General features: G+C 40.9%; 1 protein-coding gene across 1 annotated transcript in view; it reads right to left on the bottom strand.

Moving 5' to 3' along the window:
* Window positions 1-18,929, bottom strand: part of SMAP2 (small ArfGAP2) — a 47,901-nt gene that overhangs the window by 15,403 nt on the left and 13,569 nt on the right. Inside the window, exon 2 of the mRNA XM_053212175.1 lies at window positions 786-919. Coding sequence (XP_053068150.1) covers window positions 786-919 — 134 coding nt within the window. The remainder of the gene's footprint in view (window positions 1-785; window positions 920-18,929) is intronic.

The raw sequence follows: 18,929 nt of genomic DNA, 5'->3' as shown, positions 1-18,929 counted from the left end.
AGTTTTTAAATCTTCAAATTCCCAAATACCTCTATGGCATGTAATTTCCTCCATAAGATAAAATAAAGTGCAACTGAAAAATATAACTAATCTTTTAGACTTTTACTGAATCAATAAAAGCAGTCTAATTTCTAAAGCCATTTTCTGGTTAAGAATAACCTCTTATTTCTATTGCCAACTTTACTAACTGTTTTCTTTAGATCCTTTCTCCCCCTCTCCACCCCCCAAAAAAGAAAAAACAATTTAATTACGTTTAAAAGTTTCAAAGCAGGAAGAAAATAGAGAATAATGAAGCCATATCACGGTGCAGATCTTAAGCCATCTAGTCTCACTAACTTAAGTATCTCATCCCCAGCCCACCAACCTAACAGCAAGCAAGATTTGCATAGACATTTTAGCAATAAAATATTGTAAGTCTAGAAGCTGGAGGGTGTGTGTGTGTGTGCGTGCGCGTGACTATCTAAAACTACAAATGTTAGATCTGCAAATGCCAGGGGTCTCATAAAATAATCCAAAGATCCCCCTTTATACCTTGGGGGTATACCCATGGGATCCTAGACCATAGACTATGTTTTGAAGAAAGTAAAATATAAGTAGAATAACTTGTATCTTAACTATAAAGATTACAAATTTCTCTATTAAGGTATAAGAATTTGACATACGTGTTTGACAACTAAATTTTCCTTTATTTTCACCTTTGTGCCCAGTCTGACTGAAATTCATCTGGAACTGCTCTTACATGGAAATATGAGAGCAGCTGACATACTGTTGGGCTATTTAAGTACCTGAATCTGTTCTTGAGTCCACTGGTCGAGGTTAACTGATTTTACCCTGGATATGTGCACCCCCAGATTCCTGTGGATTCCAGCACATCGAATGCAGATGAATACACCAATGTTCCAGGAGGCCCATCGTGGCCCTGTGAAGGTCGAGAAGAGGGCATTAAAATACAAATTAAAACAACATTCAAGGCCCAAGCTGGAATATTTAGATTATCAGACATTTCTGCTAGAACATAAATGAGAGAATTGTTACCACATTCACCTTTTTTTATTGATTTGGTTCACTTCTCCATGGATCGGCACTTTTTTTTTAAGTTTAGTTTAAATTTAAGGGTACAGCACAGTGTTTTTTTAGTACATTCACACAGTTGTGCAACCATCACCACTATTTAATTCCAAAGCATTTCAATTACCCAAAAAGAAATAAACTCCTTAACAGGCACTCCCCATTTCCTCTCAACTCCAACTCCTCCCGCACCCCCCTCCCCGCCCCCCGCTCCCCCCCCCGCCCCCCCCCCCCCCCCCCCCCGCCGCCAGATCCCTTGCAACCACAAATCTCTTTCTGTCTCTATAGATCTGCCAATTCTGGATATATTATGTAAGTGGAATTATACAATATGTGGGCATTTGTGTATGGAGTGGCTTTGTACAGTGTCTGAGAACATGACTGTTAGAATGCAGAGTTACTATACTGTTACTTATATAAAAAATATCCCAGGGGAAAGTGCAAATTCATGTCACATTCTATTTAGTAGCTTACATGAATAACCTTCTCTCAAGAAACTTTTCAATGGTGGTGGGGCCTGGATTCAATTTTCCTACTAGGAAAAAAGATACAGACATGCCATGCCAGCCCAAGTCTCAACCTGAAATTTAAAACTTTATTATCTTCCCTTCCCCACCAGGCCTATAAAATATGCATCCTGATTAACTTAATAGCATCCTTTCCCTTCGAGCTGATGTCCCTACTTTACCCAACTACACAATTATCTCAATTCAAGATTGCCAAATAATAAAGATGCTTATTGCAATAAAAAAGAAATCTCAGATATAAATTTTAATAAAAAGAACTTGCCAACTTTGCTCATCCTAATAATCACTCTGGAAAATCATCAAACTCCTCTTTATAATTTTTATACAAGAAAGAAACAACTTGCTTTTATATGGTACCCGCCAAAAAAATTACTGAAAGTCACTAATATTTCCTTCTCCGTCATTCCACTAGAAAAAATTTGCCACATAAAATAAGCACGCTATCCCAGTTAGAGGTTGCACTGAAGAGTGAAAAGACACCCATTGATTTTTTACAGAGATAAATGAGGCCTGTGTTTGGAAGAACCAAGGGCAACAGACTTCAATTCTGCCAGACACAATCACTTGGTTGGTCTGCAGGTTTTGACAGCAGGGTTAAAAAAAAATTTTTTTTTTAATGTTTATTTATTTTTGAGAGAGAGAGAGTGCAAGCGGGGAAGGGTCAGAGAGAGAGGGAGACACAGAATCTGAAGCAGGCTCCAGGCTCTGAGCTGTCAGCACAGAGCCCATCATGGCTGGAACTCAAAAATCATGAGATCATGACCTGAGCCGAAGACGGATGCTTAACTGACTGAGCCACCCAGGCGTCCCTGACAGCAGTTTTAATGAAGCAATGCTAGAATCGTATGGCAGAAAATTATTCTTAGAAATCTGAAGTCACCATTATTATAAATAAGAATGTAATTTCTTTATAGCATTCAGACATTCTGGCAAATACTACAAATGCAGAAAGCTCAAATCCTCCCTATAACCACCAGGTGGTGTTCTCTGCCTGAGATTTTATCCCAATAATGTCTTACTGCTATTAGCTTGATAGGCTCAGATTTATCTTCAGCCCCTTGAAACCCCTAGATTGATTTGCATAGTAGGTCTGCCATATAGTTAACACACACAAATCATTAACACACATCTTTCAGTGGCAGGGAGCTATATAAAAACAAAATGAAAAGCCTAAACAGATGTGAATGTGGTTTCTTAAGGGTGTGGTGTGTCTACTTTGGGCTATAGTTTTCATAAAGGAATTCAGATAAAATTTAAGTTATATAGGATTAAAAATGGGACCAAGGGTGCTTGGGTGGCTCAGTCAGTTGAGCATCTGGCTCTTGATTTTGGCTCAGGTAATGATCTAAGGGTGGTGAGATCAAGCCCTGCGTCGACTTTGCACATGCACCCACTTTCTCTCTCAAAAAAAAAAAAACAAAAAACAAAAAACAAAAAAAGAAAAAAAAAACAAAGAAAAAGAAAAGAAAAAGGGGGACCAAAAGCTAACATTTCATGTTTCTTTACCATTTTCTCTTTGCTCTAGATTCTAGAACCTAATGACGAGATAGTTAAAATATATTTGTTTCCTAACACAATCAAAAGCCACAACACTAATTAAAAGTTAGCTGTGGAATGTTCTGCCGTTTGCTTCCTGGCTCTAAGTCCAGAGGGTGATTCCCAATCATCTAAGTCACTGCCACTGCTGTGGACTTTCTCCAGCTCTCATTCCAGAGTACGTAAAGTCCTTTTGCCTCTGAGGAATACATTACCGAGACCTGATACTCTGGAGCCACTGACGAGGCCTCAGTACAGAGGCAATAATAATTAATGCAGGCAATAATATTTTCATGAAAGTCAGAGGACAGCCTCCTCTTCTCCCCTCCCACATCTCTCCATAACCTTTTCCCAATGAAATAGTAACAGTTGTAACTTGGCCACTCAGCATCCTTTAGTTTTCAGCCACTAGATTTACTAATCAATAACTGCATGCTCCATAAAAGATTATGAAATTGCAGAAGAGGAAAAGACAAAAGACAAAAGTTACTTTATATGGCTGAAAATGTAGGGGAAAGGTGTCGTTATTAAAAGTACAATCTATACAGCCAGAAAAAACTTTGGTTTGAATGTCAGCTCCATCAATTATACTGCAGAGACAGTACAGATGAGATCCCCAGATTCAAAGAGCTCACAGACTAATTGGTCTCCAGCCTCCTACCAGAATAAACTTTCATCAATTAATAATTGATCTCTTCAGAGATATTTAAATTTTCTAAGCCTCAGTTTCTTCATCTGTAAAATGTGTATCTCACAGAATACAGACGGACAATATGAGAGAGCCCCACGTAATAACATGGTACAGAATGAGATTTCCAGAACCCATCTCCCACTCATCTTCACTGTAAAGGCTGGTTAACTCATTCGTATACATATACGAACACTATGCCCCATCACAGAATGCTTCTTTTTAGACAGGAATATGAGTTCCAGTCCTAAAATGTCAGAACCAAAATTGACTGACTAAATACCCCAAAGAAGAAATCTACCCTGGATCCCATTTCAAATCTTCTAAAACACATGAAATTTTAACCAGCTTCATCTCCCTGAAAATATTCTTTGAAAATACGCTATCTAAACCCCCACCTATTCCCCTTCTCTGCTTGACTCCCCCACTCTGCCTTTGTGCCCACACATGTCTTCATGACACATACAAAGGCCCAAAACTGTCAACCTGACACGCTTGGATTCCACAGTACCTGGTACTGGTGCTACCAAGGCCTGCCTACTTAAATCTGGTAAACTTCATTGTTCGATACACATTGGTCATGGCAATGAAGGAGAAAATACAAAAGATACCACTCCGAAGTTGAAAATGGAGAGAGACTCTGAGAGGCAATATTCCGAACTATTTTGAAAACAAACAAAATAGAAAAGGAACATAAATTGATAGTAATTAGCACAACACAAGAACAAGGTCATGGATAAGTGAACATATTCCACAGGTGCTTCACAGCAGACTCTGGAAGCATTAAACAGTGTTAAAATTAAATGCAATCACTCTGCAATAAGCAATCATGAAAATTTGAAAAGTATATGAATTTGGTTGATCTATCAAGAATTTGACTGTAGTTAGTACTAGCCCAGTATCAGGGAAATCTAGGTTTACACTGACTAGTTGCATGTGTTTTGACAAGTCTCTCTAGGGCTTATGTTTCCATTTGTAAAATGGAAAGCATGTAATTAAATACTATTTACGTTCAACTACTGGACAGTTTCTACATACCAACTACTGCCGCCCTGCTGTAAATTTCTTTTGCTGCTCCAACTTCCCCCACCACCAAAGCTGCTAGCCTTAGTGGGTTCTGGGCTTGAGGAGTCAGCAGAGAGAAGAAAACTAGAATTACAGATAGCTTGAAGCTACTATTATAATAATTACAGCTTGTTGATCTCTAACCTATAGAGTTCCAAACAAATAAATATTGAGCAAAAGAAAAACACAGTGCTTGGGTGGCTCAGTTGTTAAACATCTGACTTGGGCTTAGGTCATGATCTCACGGTTCATGAGTTCAAGTCCCACATCAGGTGAGCACAAGCCCCACTTCAGGTGACCCACACTTCTCTCTCTCTGCCCCTCATGCGATTCTCTCTCTCTCTGCCTCCCCCCCCAAAAAAGAAAAACACACTAATAAATTGATGGCTACCCATAGGGAGACTTGTCAGCATCATGGAACTGTTGAAAAGCTCTTCAACAGGAAGGGTCAAGGAAAAGAAAATCTCTTTCATCTTACTACATCCAAGCCCTGTTGAATCTACCCTGGAAACTCCCTGAATCTATCAATCTCTACCTAAACCTATAAGCATTCATTCTTGGAACATTATTTGCTGAGTACCTACTATGTGCCAAACACTCTGCCTACCTAAGTACTAGGGATACAAAGGCAGAGACAGTACAGATGAGATCCCCAGATTCAAAGAGCTCACGGACTAATTGGTCTCCAGCCTCCTACCAGAATAAACTTTCTTTTAAAAAAAAAAATGTTTATTTACTTATTTTGAGAGAGTCCTTATTTTGAACATTCCTCCCCACCTCCTTGCAAATGAGCAGGGGAGGGGCAGAAGAGAGAGGGAGACGGAATGTGCTGTCAGCGCAGAGCCGGACTGGGCTCTAAATCATGAACTGTGAGATCATGACCTGAGCCAAAATCAAGAGTTGGATGCTTAACGGACTGAGCCACCAGGCACCCCAGAATCTTTCTAAAACTTAAACCTGTACAGATCAGAAGCCCGAATATCAACTTTACACGTGTCTCATATATAGGTGTGAAAATGTAAACTGGTGCAAATTTTCTGAATGGCATATTCCAAACTGAGCTCTCAGTCTTGACACAAAACCTGCTTTCTCCATCCTTCTTAGGGTCTTAGTCAGTTACACCTCCACCCATTCAATTGCATCAGTCAGAAATGTACACCTTTCTCCTTCCATCCCCATATCTACATCATCACCAAGATCAAAATATCTCTCAGTTCAGTATCCCTTCTCTTCATCGGCAACCCTATTTCTCTAATACAAAGTCTCCAGACCGCCTGGACTGGTGCAATAACCTCCTGACACCTCCCCACTTTTATGTTCTCTTCTCCTCCAGCCCCAAACCAAAACCATTCTCCACAAAACAGCCAGCTTGAACTCTTAGAGAAGCAAAAGGGACCTTTTGTAAAGGGCCATGTAAAACCCTTCTGTGAAAGGCTTCCCTCTCTCACTGTGGGATTAAACAACAAAATCCTTAACATGGTCTCCAAAGTCCACGTGATCTGGCCCGCGCCTACTTCCCCAGTCTGTCAACTCCAATACCAGTCTTCTTTCATTTCCTCAAAGCACCAATACATTCCTTACTTGGCTTTTGGCCTTTACACACTGACCCCACTGCCTAAAAAGCTCTCTCCCCAACCACCATCTGCCACTTATAGCCTGGTCAACTCCTGTATCTATCAAAGATCTCAGCTGAAAAGTTTCTTCCTCAAAGGAACTCTTCGGCCTCCCAATCAAAACCAGAGAATAATCTCTCTTCCATCTTTTCTTCTGGTTTTTGCATTTTATTACAGACAGTGTCAAACACACAAAAGCAGAGTATAATTGACCACCACCTTCTGCAATTATCAACCTCTGGCCAATGTCTTTTCAGTTATACTCCCACACACTTTCCCTTTCTCCCAACCGTGGAACATTTTGAAGCAAATCTCAAATATTATACCATTTGATCTGTGCATGATTTGGTGTAAGTCGGTAAAAGATAAGGACTTTTTAAAGATCATAAACCTTCATTTACCCTTTAGTTTCTTAAGCTGTACAACATTTTGTCATGTTTTTATTTGTGCAGCTGTGTACCACCTCTTTTCCACTAGACTGTAAGTGCCACAAGAGCAGACAGCAGATAATATTTTAATTTTAATATTTTAATATGTAAAATACCAAAAGATATTTTTTTCTGGGGAGTAGCGTTGTGAAATATCTATTTCCTTCTCTATATTTTTATGTACTTACTGAATGGTTTGCAATGAACCTGTGTTACTTCTGTAATGAGAAAGAACAGTACCGGTATTTTAAAAACAGCACAGCCACCCATGCCTCCTTATTGGCTGCAAGAGAGGTTGAAACTCCTTAACATGACAGATAAAGCCCTCTAAAAGCCTGTGCTTTATACATGCTGAGGAAATCATCATTCTGAAATTTGCCATCCGCTCACACCTGTTTGCCTACACCATTCTTCCTACCTGGAATGGCTTTCTTCTCATTCCCTGCTTCACAAACTTCAAATCCAGTCCAATGCCACCTCCTCTGTGAAGCTCTCTAATGGAAGAAATCTCGACCTTATTTATGGCTAATAGTGTCTATGTACTTTGCTCTTCTAATACTCAATAACTTATTATAGCTAGTTGCTTATGGTCTCTCTTGCCCTAAATAGAATGTGAGCTCTAAAAGGCAAGGACCACACACCTTCATCATTTACCCCAAATACTTAGCACAATGCAAGCAACTAGTATATCCAAAACTAATATTTTTTTAAATGAAGTTATCAATAAGATAAAAGTAATATAATTTTTTTCCCTGTTTTGCAAAATGAAGGGAGATGTTTTCAAACACCTTAAAGGTGAAGCTACCACACAGAAAAGGGATTAAGTTACTTTGGTGAGGCTCCAAAGGCAGAGCTAGCACCAGTGAGTAGAAGTGGATTTTAGCACACTCTGGGGAAGAGTTCTGAAACAATTAAGGCTGTGTGAAAACAAATGCAGCCTATCCTGAAATGGCAGAATCCAGTTAAGTGCAGGTGTTCAAGCAGAGGCTGGATGATCATTTCTCAGGGACGGCAGAGACATGATCCCTGCATGATCTCTTCTAATATCACAGTTCTATTAGCTGATCTGTAGGTAACGGTGGGGTTCCTTCCTGCTTGACATTCAATGGTTCTGAAGATGCAACATGAGATAATCAATTTATGAAGATGTTAAGGCTCAATGAACTTAAAGAACTGAGTCAAATTCAGTTCACGGAGCTTGTGACTGGCACCGAAAACTGGTTTGAATGTGATACACACGTGAGGAAGAAGCCAAATCAACAAACTCTGGTTTGAAAACAGTTTATTTCTCTTTGACTTGGCCTGTCATTAACTCCAACATGAAATTTGGGAGGCAAAGTGATGAAGATGCAGTGATTGTTTTAAGAACAATTCTAATGATAGTTACCTCATTTCCACTCACCATATCCCTTCACCCCCTGTTTCACTACGAAGAAGAATACACAGAAAGGCCAGTGCTTCTTGGAGAAATTAAGTAAGTCTGCTGAGAGGTATGTCTACCAGCCTATTTTCACCTATACAAGAGAGAATTCACTTAGTTCCTTGTTCGAAAATAACAATAAACAGTAACTTTGAACTTCTGTAAGCACGAACATTTTAAGGAACCAGCACATCAGAACAAGGGCTTACTCAATCAACCTCTGCTCTCAGAATGTTCTGCAAGAGAAGTTCCTTTCCATCTGGTCTCTCTTGCAAGAATGTTGTTTCCTTTTTTCAAAATGAGACACCATTCACATTCATATATTTGAAAGAAAAACGGAAGTTAAGCTTTTTAAATGTTTGAGACAAAGCAAATTGAAACATTTCTGAGACTGATTAGAGAATAAAGGTAAATACTACCCCAAGAAATGTTAATTTGGGAAATCCGAGGTAGAAAGAACCTCAGAAGTCACTAAGTCTAAGCCCTCACTGAATGTGGGCAATCCTTCTTCAGGTGACCACCTGGGTCCTCCTTGAACAGCTCCAGTGCTAAGTCAGTTATATACCATTTCAAAAGAGTCACTTTTACTGTTAGATGGCACTCATTATTAGAGATGCCTTATACTGAGTCCCGTTATTCTGCATTTTTATCTCCTGGTGCTACATCTACACTCCTCTCATATTTACATAAAATAACACGATATGCAAGATAAAGACATGTAAGATATGGGGCACCCGGGTGGCTCAGTCAGTTAAGCATCTGACTTCCGCTCAGGTCATGATCTCACAACTCGTGAGTTCGAGCCCCATGTCAGGCTCTGTGCCGACAGCTCAGAGCCTGGAGCCTGCTTTGGATTCTGTGTCTCCCTCTCTTCTGCCCCTCCCCCACTCCCACTCTGTCTCTGTCCATCAAAAATAAATAAACATTGAAAAAAAAGACACGCAAGATAAAGACGGAAGTTTGGAGATTCTAGTAGAAGATAGCAGCTGTCATACACTCAACCAAAATATGAGATAGGTGAACCAACTCCACTCAGGACATCAGTGATAAAACAGAGATAGCAATCAGCTTGCTATGACATCAGTGGAGATGAAGCAGAGCAACATTATCCTCCTACCAGGTAGCCAGAAAAAGGTTAGTGAAGTACAACACTGCTAAGTCCTCATTGATGAAATGATTAGTCAACTTAAAATGGCTTTTCTCTAAAGACATTAAAGCTAAGAAATCAGTAGGGAAGCAGACACTCTTCATCTTTCTGTATGTGTCAGCAGTGCTTACAGACCTGGATTTGCCTGGACTTTGCTCAGCCCTGGGCAACGGAGGACCAAAAAATTAAATACAACTGAAAAAGAGCCTATAGGAATTACATAGCCAAAGGGCCCAAAACAGGGCACATGTCTATAGCTGAGTGCAGCAACTTTCCTCAGCAACTCTATACAGTGGCTATTCATTTCCTTTAAATCCTAGCAAAAACAGTAATTGCTCTGAACTAGTCCAAAACATGCTTGTACATATCTCATGTTATTTACTTAGCCCCTGCTATCCACAGAGCTAAAAATATGGGTTATCTAAGCTGTACCACAAAATCAGCTGTTTAACTTCAGGCAAGTCAATTCACTTCTCCAAGAGTCAATTTCCTTACCTAGATTAGATCTCTGAATCTACCTCTTCTAAAACGTAGTAACAGTATCTCTAAAATTCACTGAACTACTCTGAAAAGACTATAGGAAGGGCAGTTAACTTTTAGTAAATGTAGGTTCAAGGTCCACCCCAGTCTTATTTTCCTGGTCCATAGTAGGTAGGGATTCACTGTAGGTTAGGCTATATAACTCATGCTATCTGTCCTGGCAATAGATAACTAGTGCATACTTAGGTGATCTTACTGGTAATAAAGAACTACCAAATCAACCAACCTGTACCATTATTATTCAACTCTTCAGAACACTTCAGAGGGGAAAGGGCAGGGTCCTAGTTTGGCCTTTTTCCTGCCCCCCCCCCCCCCCCCCGAAAAGGACATTCTGGCAAGGTATGTTCTGATGATGTCATTACCCCATTCAAAGACATGTAACTGGACCTTCGTGGTCAAGTGAACTCCAAAATCCTAAGTGTGGCTTAAATTCTTGCCTGATCGGGGCCTTTCTAGAATCAATTCTTATTACTCCTCTCTTCACATGACGACATCACTCCCCCCTTAAAACCACATATACAGGTGCCAGCTGCTATGTTCCAGCCTCACAGAGAAATGTTGGAGGGTCAATCCTACCCATAGACACCCAGAGGCCTTTTTCACACTCAGGGACAGGACACAGACAGAGGGACTCCTGGGCGTGGTAAGTCCCTGATTCCAAACAGAGGGCCTCCTGACTGCCACAAAGTGTCTTTCCAGCCAGTCCTGGACCAGCTGTTCTTGGTGGTGCTGTCTGAAAGCTTGAGACAAGGCCCAAGTCTCTTGGGGTTTCCCTGGGAGGTTCTGGTATGTGCTGCTATGACTGTTTTTATAGTAAAGAACAAACATATTTTAAGGAGAGGAAAAGAGTTAGTCAAAAGATTTTCTGCCCGGGGTTGAAGAATCTCATAAAGTCAAGGAGAAGATTAGGCTGATTGCACAAGCTCCACAACCTCCAGTGGAGGCTAGTCTTCTGATATTATGAACACAGAGTATGACAAAAAATACAAATCTAAATATATGCACCTCTTCACTTTAACACACAATAGGCTTTCTCAAAAAAAGAATAGAAAAGTGAGCCCCCTAAACTTTCATTTCATGCAGTGATGACAGCTTGCTTTCGAGGACACACACGGTCACTCAAAGATACATTGAAATCTCTCCAATTCCTAGAGACTGGTGCCAAAACACTAAGAGCATCTCAGAAGAATGTAGAACAACTTCAGAGGGAAAGAACGGATGGTGTGGTTGAAAACACGCATCTTCAGGAAAGCCTAGAGTTGCTTTCCCAAGAAGCCACAGGACGGAAGCAGAGTACGGGAACAAGAGGAAAAAAAAATGCTTGAAAACTCAAAGACGCAAATGAAATAAGTTGCAAATGATACAGAGAGCCAGCTAAAAATCTATGACTGAAGTGTGCTGGAAATGATAAACCTGCCTGCTCTCTAGAGATTATTACGCGAATAACAGCAATTTGGGATTAGACAAAGAGAGTGGATCAGAAAATGGAGACCACCTAGACTATGAGTCCAAAAGCAATTTGAAGAAACTCGTCCATGCCGTTACCTTAAATGTCCCTTTAAAAAGGCTTGAAGGAGAAAAGCCAGGAACATTTAAACAATTATGTGAAGAAAGTCAAATGAAAACAAGAGCCTGCAGGTCCAGTGAAATTTCCAAACAGAGCAGGCATCTTTACAGTTTGACTATTCACAGCTTGAAAGTGAAACTCCAAAGCTTCAGCTGAAACTTCAAATGCTGACGGGACTACAGCAAGAACATATAATGAAACATGCAGAAGGTTCATTAACAAGGTAACTTACTGCTTAGAAATAAAGAAACTTCCCAAAGTGTACAAAACATCAGCAGTGTATAACAGAAGTGCAACTCCTACAGAAAGAGGGCCAAAGACCTTGAGAGAGAACTGGAGAGAAATATTTTTCCTCTGCCAAAGATGGATTATGTTCCATGAGAAAAAAGCTCAACAAAGTTGGTTGGCATCCCTGTCGACTGGGAGGAAAGCTCAATGAGCTAAGAAAAGAAAATGGTCCCAGCAGACAAATACTGGCTCACAGAAAGTTTAAATTCCAACTTCTCCCAAGTGGCTAATTCATCAAGCAGAAGCCTGAGAGGGTCAGGGCACGCTTTCCCTTCATCAGGTTCCCCAGGAATGAAGAGGGTTAAACTGTGAGGCCTGAGGGTCACATGCAAATTTGATTTAGCTTCAACAGCAGTTGCCTCCTGAACATCCACAACCACAGCAGGACATTTGCCTATTTCTCTCTTTAAAAGTAATTTCGATTTACCTCTTTTTTAGGAAATGGTTGTTATTTAATTGATACTACATTTGCTCTCATTATAATTCCTGAGCCAGTGCTTAATATAATTCTTAGGAACACGTTATTACCAATTAATTGGACTCTCTAGAATTGGGCAGTATAACTATTGCACTTTGACAGTAATAAAATAGCCACTATTACTTAAGCCATTAATTGAAGTTTGACACAACCAGGTAGAGACACTTGAAACAATACAGAAAATGCAATGAGCTGTTATTTAAAAATCTACAAAAGTAACTTAATATTTATCTAAACAAATTTTGATTCGTTTTTTAAGTTTTACTTATTTTTTTTTAGTAATCTGTACACCCGACGTGGGGCTCGAACTCATGACCCTGAGACCAGGTGTCGCACGCTCCACTGACTGAGCCAGCCAGGTGCCCCGTAAATTTTGATTGATTGGTTTTAAAAACCATGCAACACAAACAAAAAGTAAACAGCAACACCCCCAGCTAAATTTAGTAATATTTATATCCATTTACTTCTAACTTCATAGATTAGGGGAACTGACATTTTACAATTATTTGTTTCTTAATTGTTAAATTTCTTTATAACCTTTGCTATTTTGTTTAGAATGTGCTTTGTGGGGTGGCTCAGTCAATTAAGTGTCTGACTCCTGATTTTAGCTTAGGTCATGATCTCATGTTTTGTGAGATCTGGCTATGCTGACAGTGTGGAACCTGCTTGGGATTCTCTCTCTCCCTCTCTCTCTCTGTCCCTCTCCTGTTCGAGCAGATGTGCACTCTCTCTCTCTCAAAAATAAACTTTAGAACGTGCTTTGTTGTAGGGGCGCCTGGGTGGCTCAGTTGGTCAGGCGTCTGACTTCAGCTCAGGTCATGGTCTCACAGCCCGTTAGCTCGAGCCCCGCGTTGGGCTCTGTGCTGACGGCTCAGAGCCTGGAGCCTGCTTCAGATTCTGTGTCTCCCTCTCTCTCTGCCCCTCCCCGACTCATGCTCTGTCTCTCTCTGTCTCAAAAATGAATAATAAAAACATTAAAAAAAAAAAAAGAATGTGTTTTGCTGTTAAAAAGAAGAAGAGGGGCACCTGGGTGGCTCAGTCGGATAAACATTTAACTTCAGCTCAGGTCATGATCTCATGGTTCGTTGCTTCAAGCCCCTCGTCAGGCTCTGTGCTAACAGCTCAGAGCCTGGAGCCTGCTTGGGATTCTATGCCTCCCGTGCTCTCTGTCCCTCTCCCGCTCGCACTCGATCTCTCTCTCTCCTTCAAAAATAAATAAAAATTTTGATTAAAAAGAAGAAAAAGATGAAGAAGAAAGGAAGAAAAGAATGTGCTTTTGTATTTAACTGTTTTTAAATTTCATGCAGCCAAATAAAAGTTTCCCTTCTAAAAAAAAAAAAACCCAGTGTGTACACAGTTCTTGTTAAATAAATGCTCCCTGAGAAAGCAGTACAAGTTGTGGCATATGCTGCTGGGCCTCCAAGTGGAAAGCCCCACTCTTTCTGGAGAATGTTGAATTTAACCCGGAGGATGAGGTCTCCTATGTCAACAACCTCAGGAAGAGGCCTGGATGCCTATCTACTAAGAAATGAATAAAAGAGCCCTAAGTGAGCAACAGCACAAGGCTACTTTGGCTTTTACCTCTAGGTCAAGTTCTCTAGAGCATAAACTCCTGCGTGGTGGGTCCTTAGACAGCACCTTTCACATGGAGGAGAGCCTGGTGCTGAGCAAAAAGAAATCAAGCAAGGTAATCAAGAAGCTGGTCCCATAAAGCTAAGGCACAGAGACCTCAGAATTGGGAAGCAGAACAGGGACTAGAAACAAGCCAAGGTAGGATCAGCAATTAAACTTTGAAAGGGCGACTATTTTTTAGTTTCGTATATATTTTGTAAGAAAGTCCCTTTTTTATTCTCCCTTTGTACTCAAAGTTCTAAACAGTCTTTTTTTTTCTTTTCTTTTTTGAAAGGGAGAGGGAGAGGAAGAGGGAGAGGGAGAGGGAGAGGGAGAGGGAGAGGGAGAGGGAGGGGGAGGGAGGGGGGAGGGAGAGGGAGGGGGAGGGGGAGGGAGAGGGAGAAAATAAATCTTAAGCAGGCTGGAGCAGGGCTCAATCTCACCACTATGAATGAAATAATGAGCTGAGCCAAATCAAGAGTCAGATGCTTCACTGACTGAGCCACCCAGGCACCCCAAAGTTCCAAACAGTCTTAAGAGGGCTAAGGGGAAAGAATGAGAGGAAGTGACTGTGTCTCTATGTGAGCCAGAGCTTTAGAGTAGACGTGGCAACACGTGAAAGCACCGATAATCCAGAAGAAGCTACCCAAAGTGGGAAAGAGAAGCAGGACACACTGGAGTTCCCTGGGATTCTCTCCCTGAATTCACATTCTGGCGATTCTAAAGTTTGGTCATAAGGAAAACTGGATTACTCATACTTTCTGATCAACTTAAGATCTCTCACAAATAGCTGTATCTGGGCTATTACTTGTATTTACAAAACATGATTTTATGAAAATCTTGCTCCATCCACTTTCCCAGTCGAGCCTCTTCTCCTTCCTGCCCTGATTCCCACAGCATCTTATTGTTGTCCTGTGGCACTCATCTATGGTTGTTTTGTGGTTCAGTTTTATTTTTAGTTTTGGTTATTTCTGTGAGCTCCTTTAGGTAACAACGGCCCAATTTAGTATACTGTTAAAAAACCTAGTATTTTTCTTATGTGGACTTGAGGTTTAAATCACTTATTACTCAGAAAAATCACACAAAGGTAATTTAAATATCCTACACAGAAAGTTGGGGAAAGGGTGTCCTTTCTGCTCTTTGTCTCCTAGTTAGCCCATGATATTTTGGCTCTAGCCAATTTCCTCTGCACAAAGACCCTGCTTAAAGCATTTATGAATACGATAGAAGAGTGGGGGCTGAGATACAGCGTCTCCAAAAAGGGAGGGAGGAAATAAAAAATAGCTGCTTTCATTGGGGGCAGGAAGGAGATTGTTTCATTAGGAGCTAAACAGTGAGACTATCTCAGTACGAACAATTGTTTGGCTTGAAGGCTCTATGTGGGCAATTACTCCAGCAAAAGCTCAGCTGGGATGGAACATAGAGCCTGCCAGGACCAAGGGATAGGGACCAACACAGGCTTAAGCATTTAAATCATGGCTTTGGGATCCCACAGCATCCCAGCGAGGATGGTCACGAAACACACTCTACCCCAGTCAGCCAACAGCATCATTCTGTACCCAACCTAGTCAAGACTGTAGATTTATAAGAAATGAGGAAAAGGTGGCACTGGGGGCAAATGCAAAATCATTCAACCAAAACCCAACATATTATAGCAAAAATAACAAGTATTAAAATTAGGTCTCATAAGGGAACTAGTACATTTCAATCACTACCTCAATGGTGTGAGGGGGGAGGTGGGGAGGAGGTATGTAGGGGAGGGATGGCTGAGCTAACAGCTAGGCAATCATTTCAAAGTCTGCAAGGTGGGGGCGCCTGGCTGGCTCAGTCAGCAGAGCACTGGACTTTCAATCTCAGGGTTGTAAGTTCAAGCCCCATGGTGGGTATAGAGACGACTTAAAAATAAAATCTTAAACAAACAAACAAACCCCAAAGTCTCCCAGGTGGACCTGATATTTCAACACTTGATATTATGATTAAACTATCACTCATGACCTCACTTTAGGCAGCAACAGCTAACTTGATCCACTAGAAGTCACAGTCTTCACTCCCTGGGGACACTTACTTCTTTACATTTTTTAGGTTGTTTCAGGTTAAAGCCTTAACTTCCTCTTTGCAACAACCAGTATCTACTCATATTCTAAAAATAATTCTGAAGATCCAAACCGAGCCCACTGGCTGGGAAATGCATATTTCTTCTTCTTTGGAAGAATTTCTTTAGTAGCTAAAGAAGAGTGATATAGCTCTTGACCAATGAGGTTGCTCTTCATTCACCACCCCCAGGATAGGTAATAAGCAGAAGAGGAACAAAATGAAAATAGATATTAAGAATAGTCCACATTCAATGAACTACTGGGACCTCCTCAAAATAAAAAGCTTCTGCACAGTGAAGGAAACAATCAGCAAAACTAAAAGGCAACCGACAGAATGGGAGAAGATATTTGCAAATGACATATCAGATAAAGGGTTAGTATCCAAAATCTATAAAGAACTTACTAAACTCAACACCCAAAAAACAAATAATCCAGTGAAAAAATGGGCAAAAGACATGAATAGACACTTCTCCAAAGAAGACATCCAGATGGCCAACCGACACATGAAAAAATACTCCACATCACTCATCATCAGGGAAATAAAATCAAAACCACAATGAGGCACCACCTCACACCTGTCAGAATGGCTAACATAAACAACTCAGGCAACTACAGATGTTGGCGAGGATGCGAAGAAAGAGGATCTCTTTTGCATTGTTGGTGGGAATGCAAGCTGGTGCAGCCACTCTGGAAAACAATATGGAGGTTCCTCAAAAAACTAAAAATAGAACTACCCTATGACCCAGCAATTGCACTACTAGGCATTTATCCACGGGATACAGGTGTGCTGTTTCGAAGGGACACATGCACCCCCATGTTTATAGCAGCACTATCAACAATAGCCAAAGTATGGAAAGAGCCCAAATGTCCATGGATGGATAAATGGATAAAGAAAACGTGTTATATATATATACAATGGAGTATTACTCGGCAATCAAAAAGAATGAAATCTTGCCATTTGCAACTACGTGGATGGAACTGGAGGGTATTATGCTAAGTGAAATTAGTCAGTCAGAGAAAGACAAAACTCATGTGCCTTCACTCATATGAGGACTTTAAAAGACAAAACAGATGAACATAAGGGAAGGGAAACAAAAATAAGATAAAAACAGGGAGGGGGACAAAACAGAAGAGGCTCTTAAATATGGAGAACTGAGGGTGACCGGAGGGGTTGGGGGAGGGGGGAATGGGCTAAATGGGGAAGGGGCACTAAGGAAGCTACTCCTGAAATCATTGTTGCACTGTATGCTAACTAATTTAGATGTAAATTTTAAAAAATAAAAAATAAAATTAAAAAAAAAGAAAGAATAGCCCACATTCAAACAGTACCACTCTTTGCCCTCTAGAGCAGTGCTTCTCAACTGTAGCAACTTCCCCCCAAGAGGCAATGTCAATGTCTGGAGACATTTTTAGTTGTCACGATTGGCAGGGGGTGGGGACTGTCATGACTGGCATCTAGTGGGCAAGGCCAGGGAAGCTGGTAAACATCCTACAAGGCACAGGACAATCTCTCAACAAAGAAGTAGCCAAAATATCAATAGGGCTGATATTGAGAAGTTCTTCTCTACAGGAATTATTTCTAGGCCATTTAGTCTGAAGCACATGAGATTTAAGAATATATCAATTCTGTGAAAAAGTCTTTTCTCTTGTTCTGTAACAAACAGATAAACATTAAGTACAGAAAGAACCATAAGGATTGTCTAGTCCAAGCACAGATGGAGAAACCAAGACCCAGAGAGGTCAAGTCATTTACCCAACTTCATAGAAGAAATCACCAGCTGGGCTGGAGCCAGAATCATCTTTCTATACCCCCAAAAGTGTGTTACACATAGATGCTCAATAATGGTTGCTAAACTGATACCCTGTTCTTTAGATGTTCTTTTCTATCACAACATACAGTTCACTCTCTGCTACTGGGATGCCCAACAACTGAGATTGTGTGTGAAGGCTTATTCACACCTCTTCCTACCCACATTCCTCTTCCTCAAAAGAAGCCCAAAAGTGGAGAAGAGTGGAACATACCAGGGCTCCAGAACAAGTGGCCAGGCAGAATATGCCTTTCCATTATTTGAAGGGAAGCTCGTGCCTTTCACCCAGAAGGAGGCTTTACACAAAATCTGAGTCAACAAACAAACCCTTGTGTAAGACCATGACATATGGCCTTCTCTCTGCAATGGTGTGCAGCAGCTTTCCTAACACATCAGTGGATCCCCAACCAATGGCAAACAGACGGAAAATCAGGTCCAGTTTAACTGAATCACAGTTGTATCCAAACAAGCTAGAGAACTTTCATTTTCAAACAAACAGCATACTAGAAATGAATTCGGGGATCAAAGTACAGACGGTCCAGTAGTCATCTAAACAGTCCTGGCTTAAGGGAGGAGAGCAAAAGGTAGAGATTTGCCCTTTCAAAAAGAAAACACTCACTACCATGTTTCAAAACTCGATGTTTCAGAATTGGGCATAATGAGATACGGGTCAGAAAGTGTGGGGCAATGGGGTGAGGCAAATGTCACCGGTGTGGACAGAAAGATCCTGCAAAAGGAACAGTGTGTAGAGGAACCCAGGGCAGGCCTCTAGGAAAAAAAAATCGCAGCTTCAAAACAGCTAAAGCAGGGTTCTCCAAATTAAGTAAACCTGTTCCAGTGGGTACAAGAAGAGCTTCTAAAACTGCTGCAAGGTGATTATTAATTTCTGTAGCACCTGAGAGCAGTGTCTAAACATTTACTCCCATCCCACAAAAAGGCTAAAGGAGTGCTTTTTCAGCCTCCTGTTTCACACCCCATGCTACATTTCTCCCAAGATGATGTGTCACACGAAAACCTCCCACTGAGAGGGCAGAGTACTGGCTTCGTGACTG

Source organism: Acinonyx jubatus, chromosome C1 (assembly GCF_027475565.1).
Source record: "Acinonyx jubatus isolate Ajub_Pintada_27869175 chromosome C1, VMU_Ajub_asm_v1.0, whole genome shotgun sequence".
Lineage (NCBI taxonomy): Eukaryota > Metazoa > Chordata > Mammalia > Carnivora > Felidae > Acinonyx > Acinonyx jubatus.
Note: the sequence above shows the minus strand (reverse complement) of the source record. Positions and strands in the feature narration are given on the sequence as shown.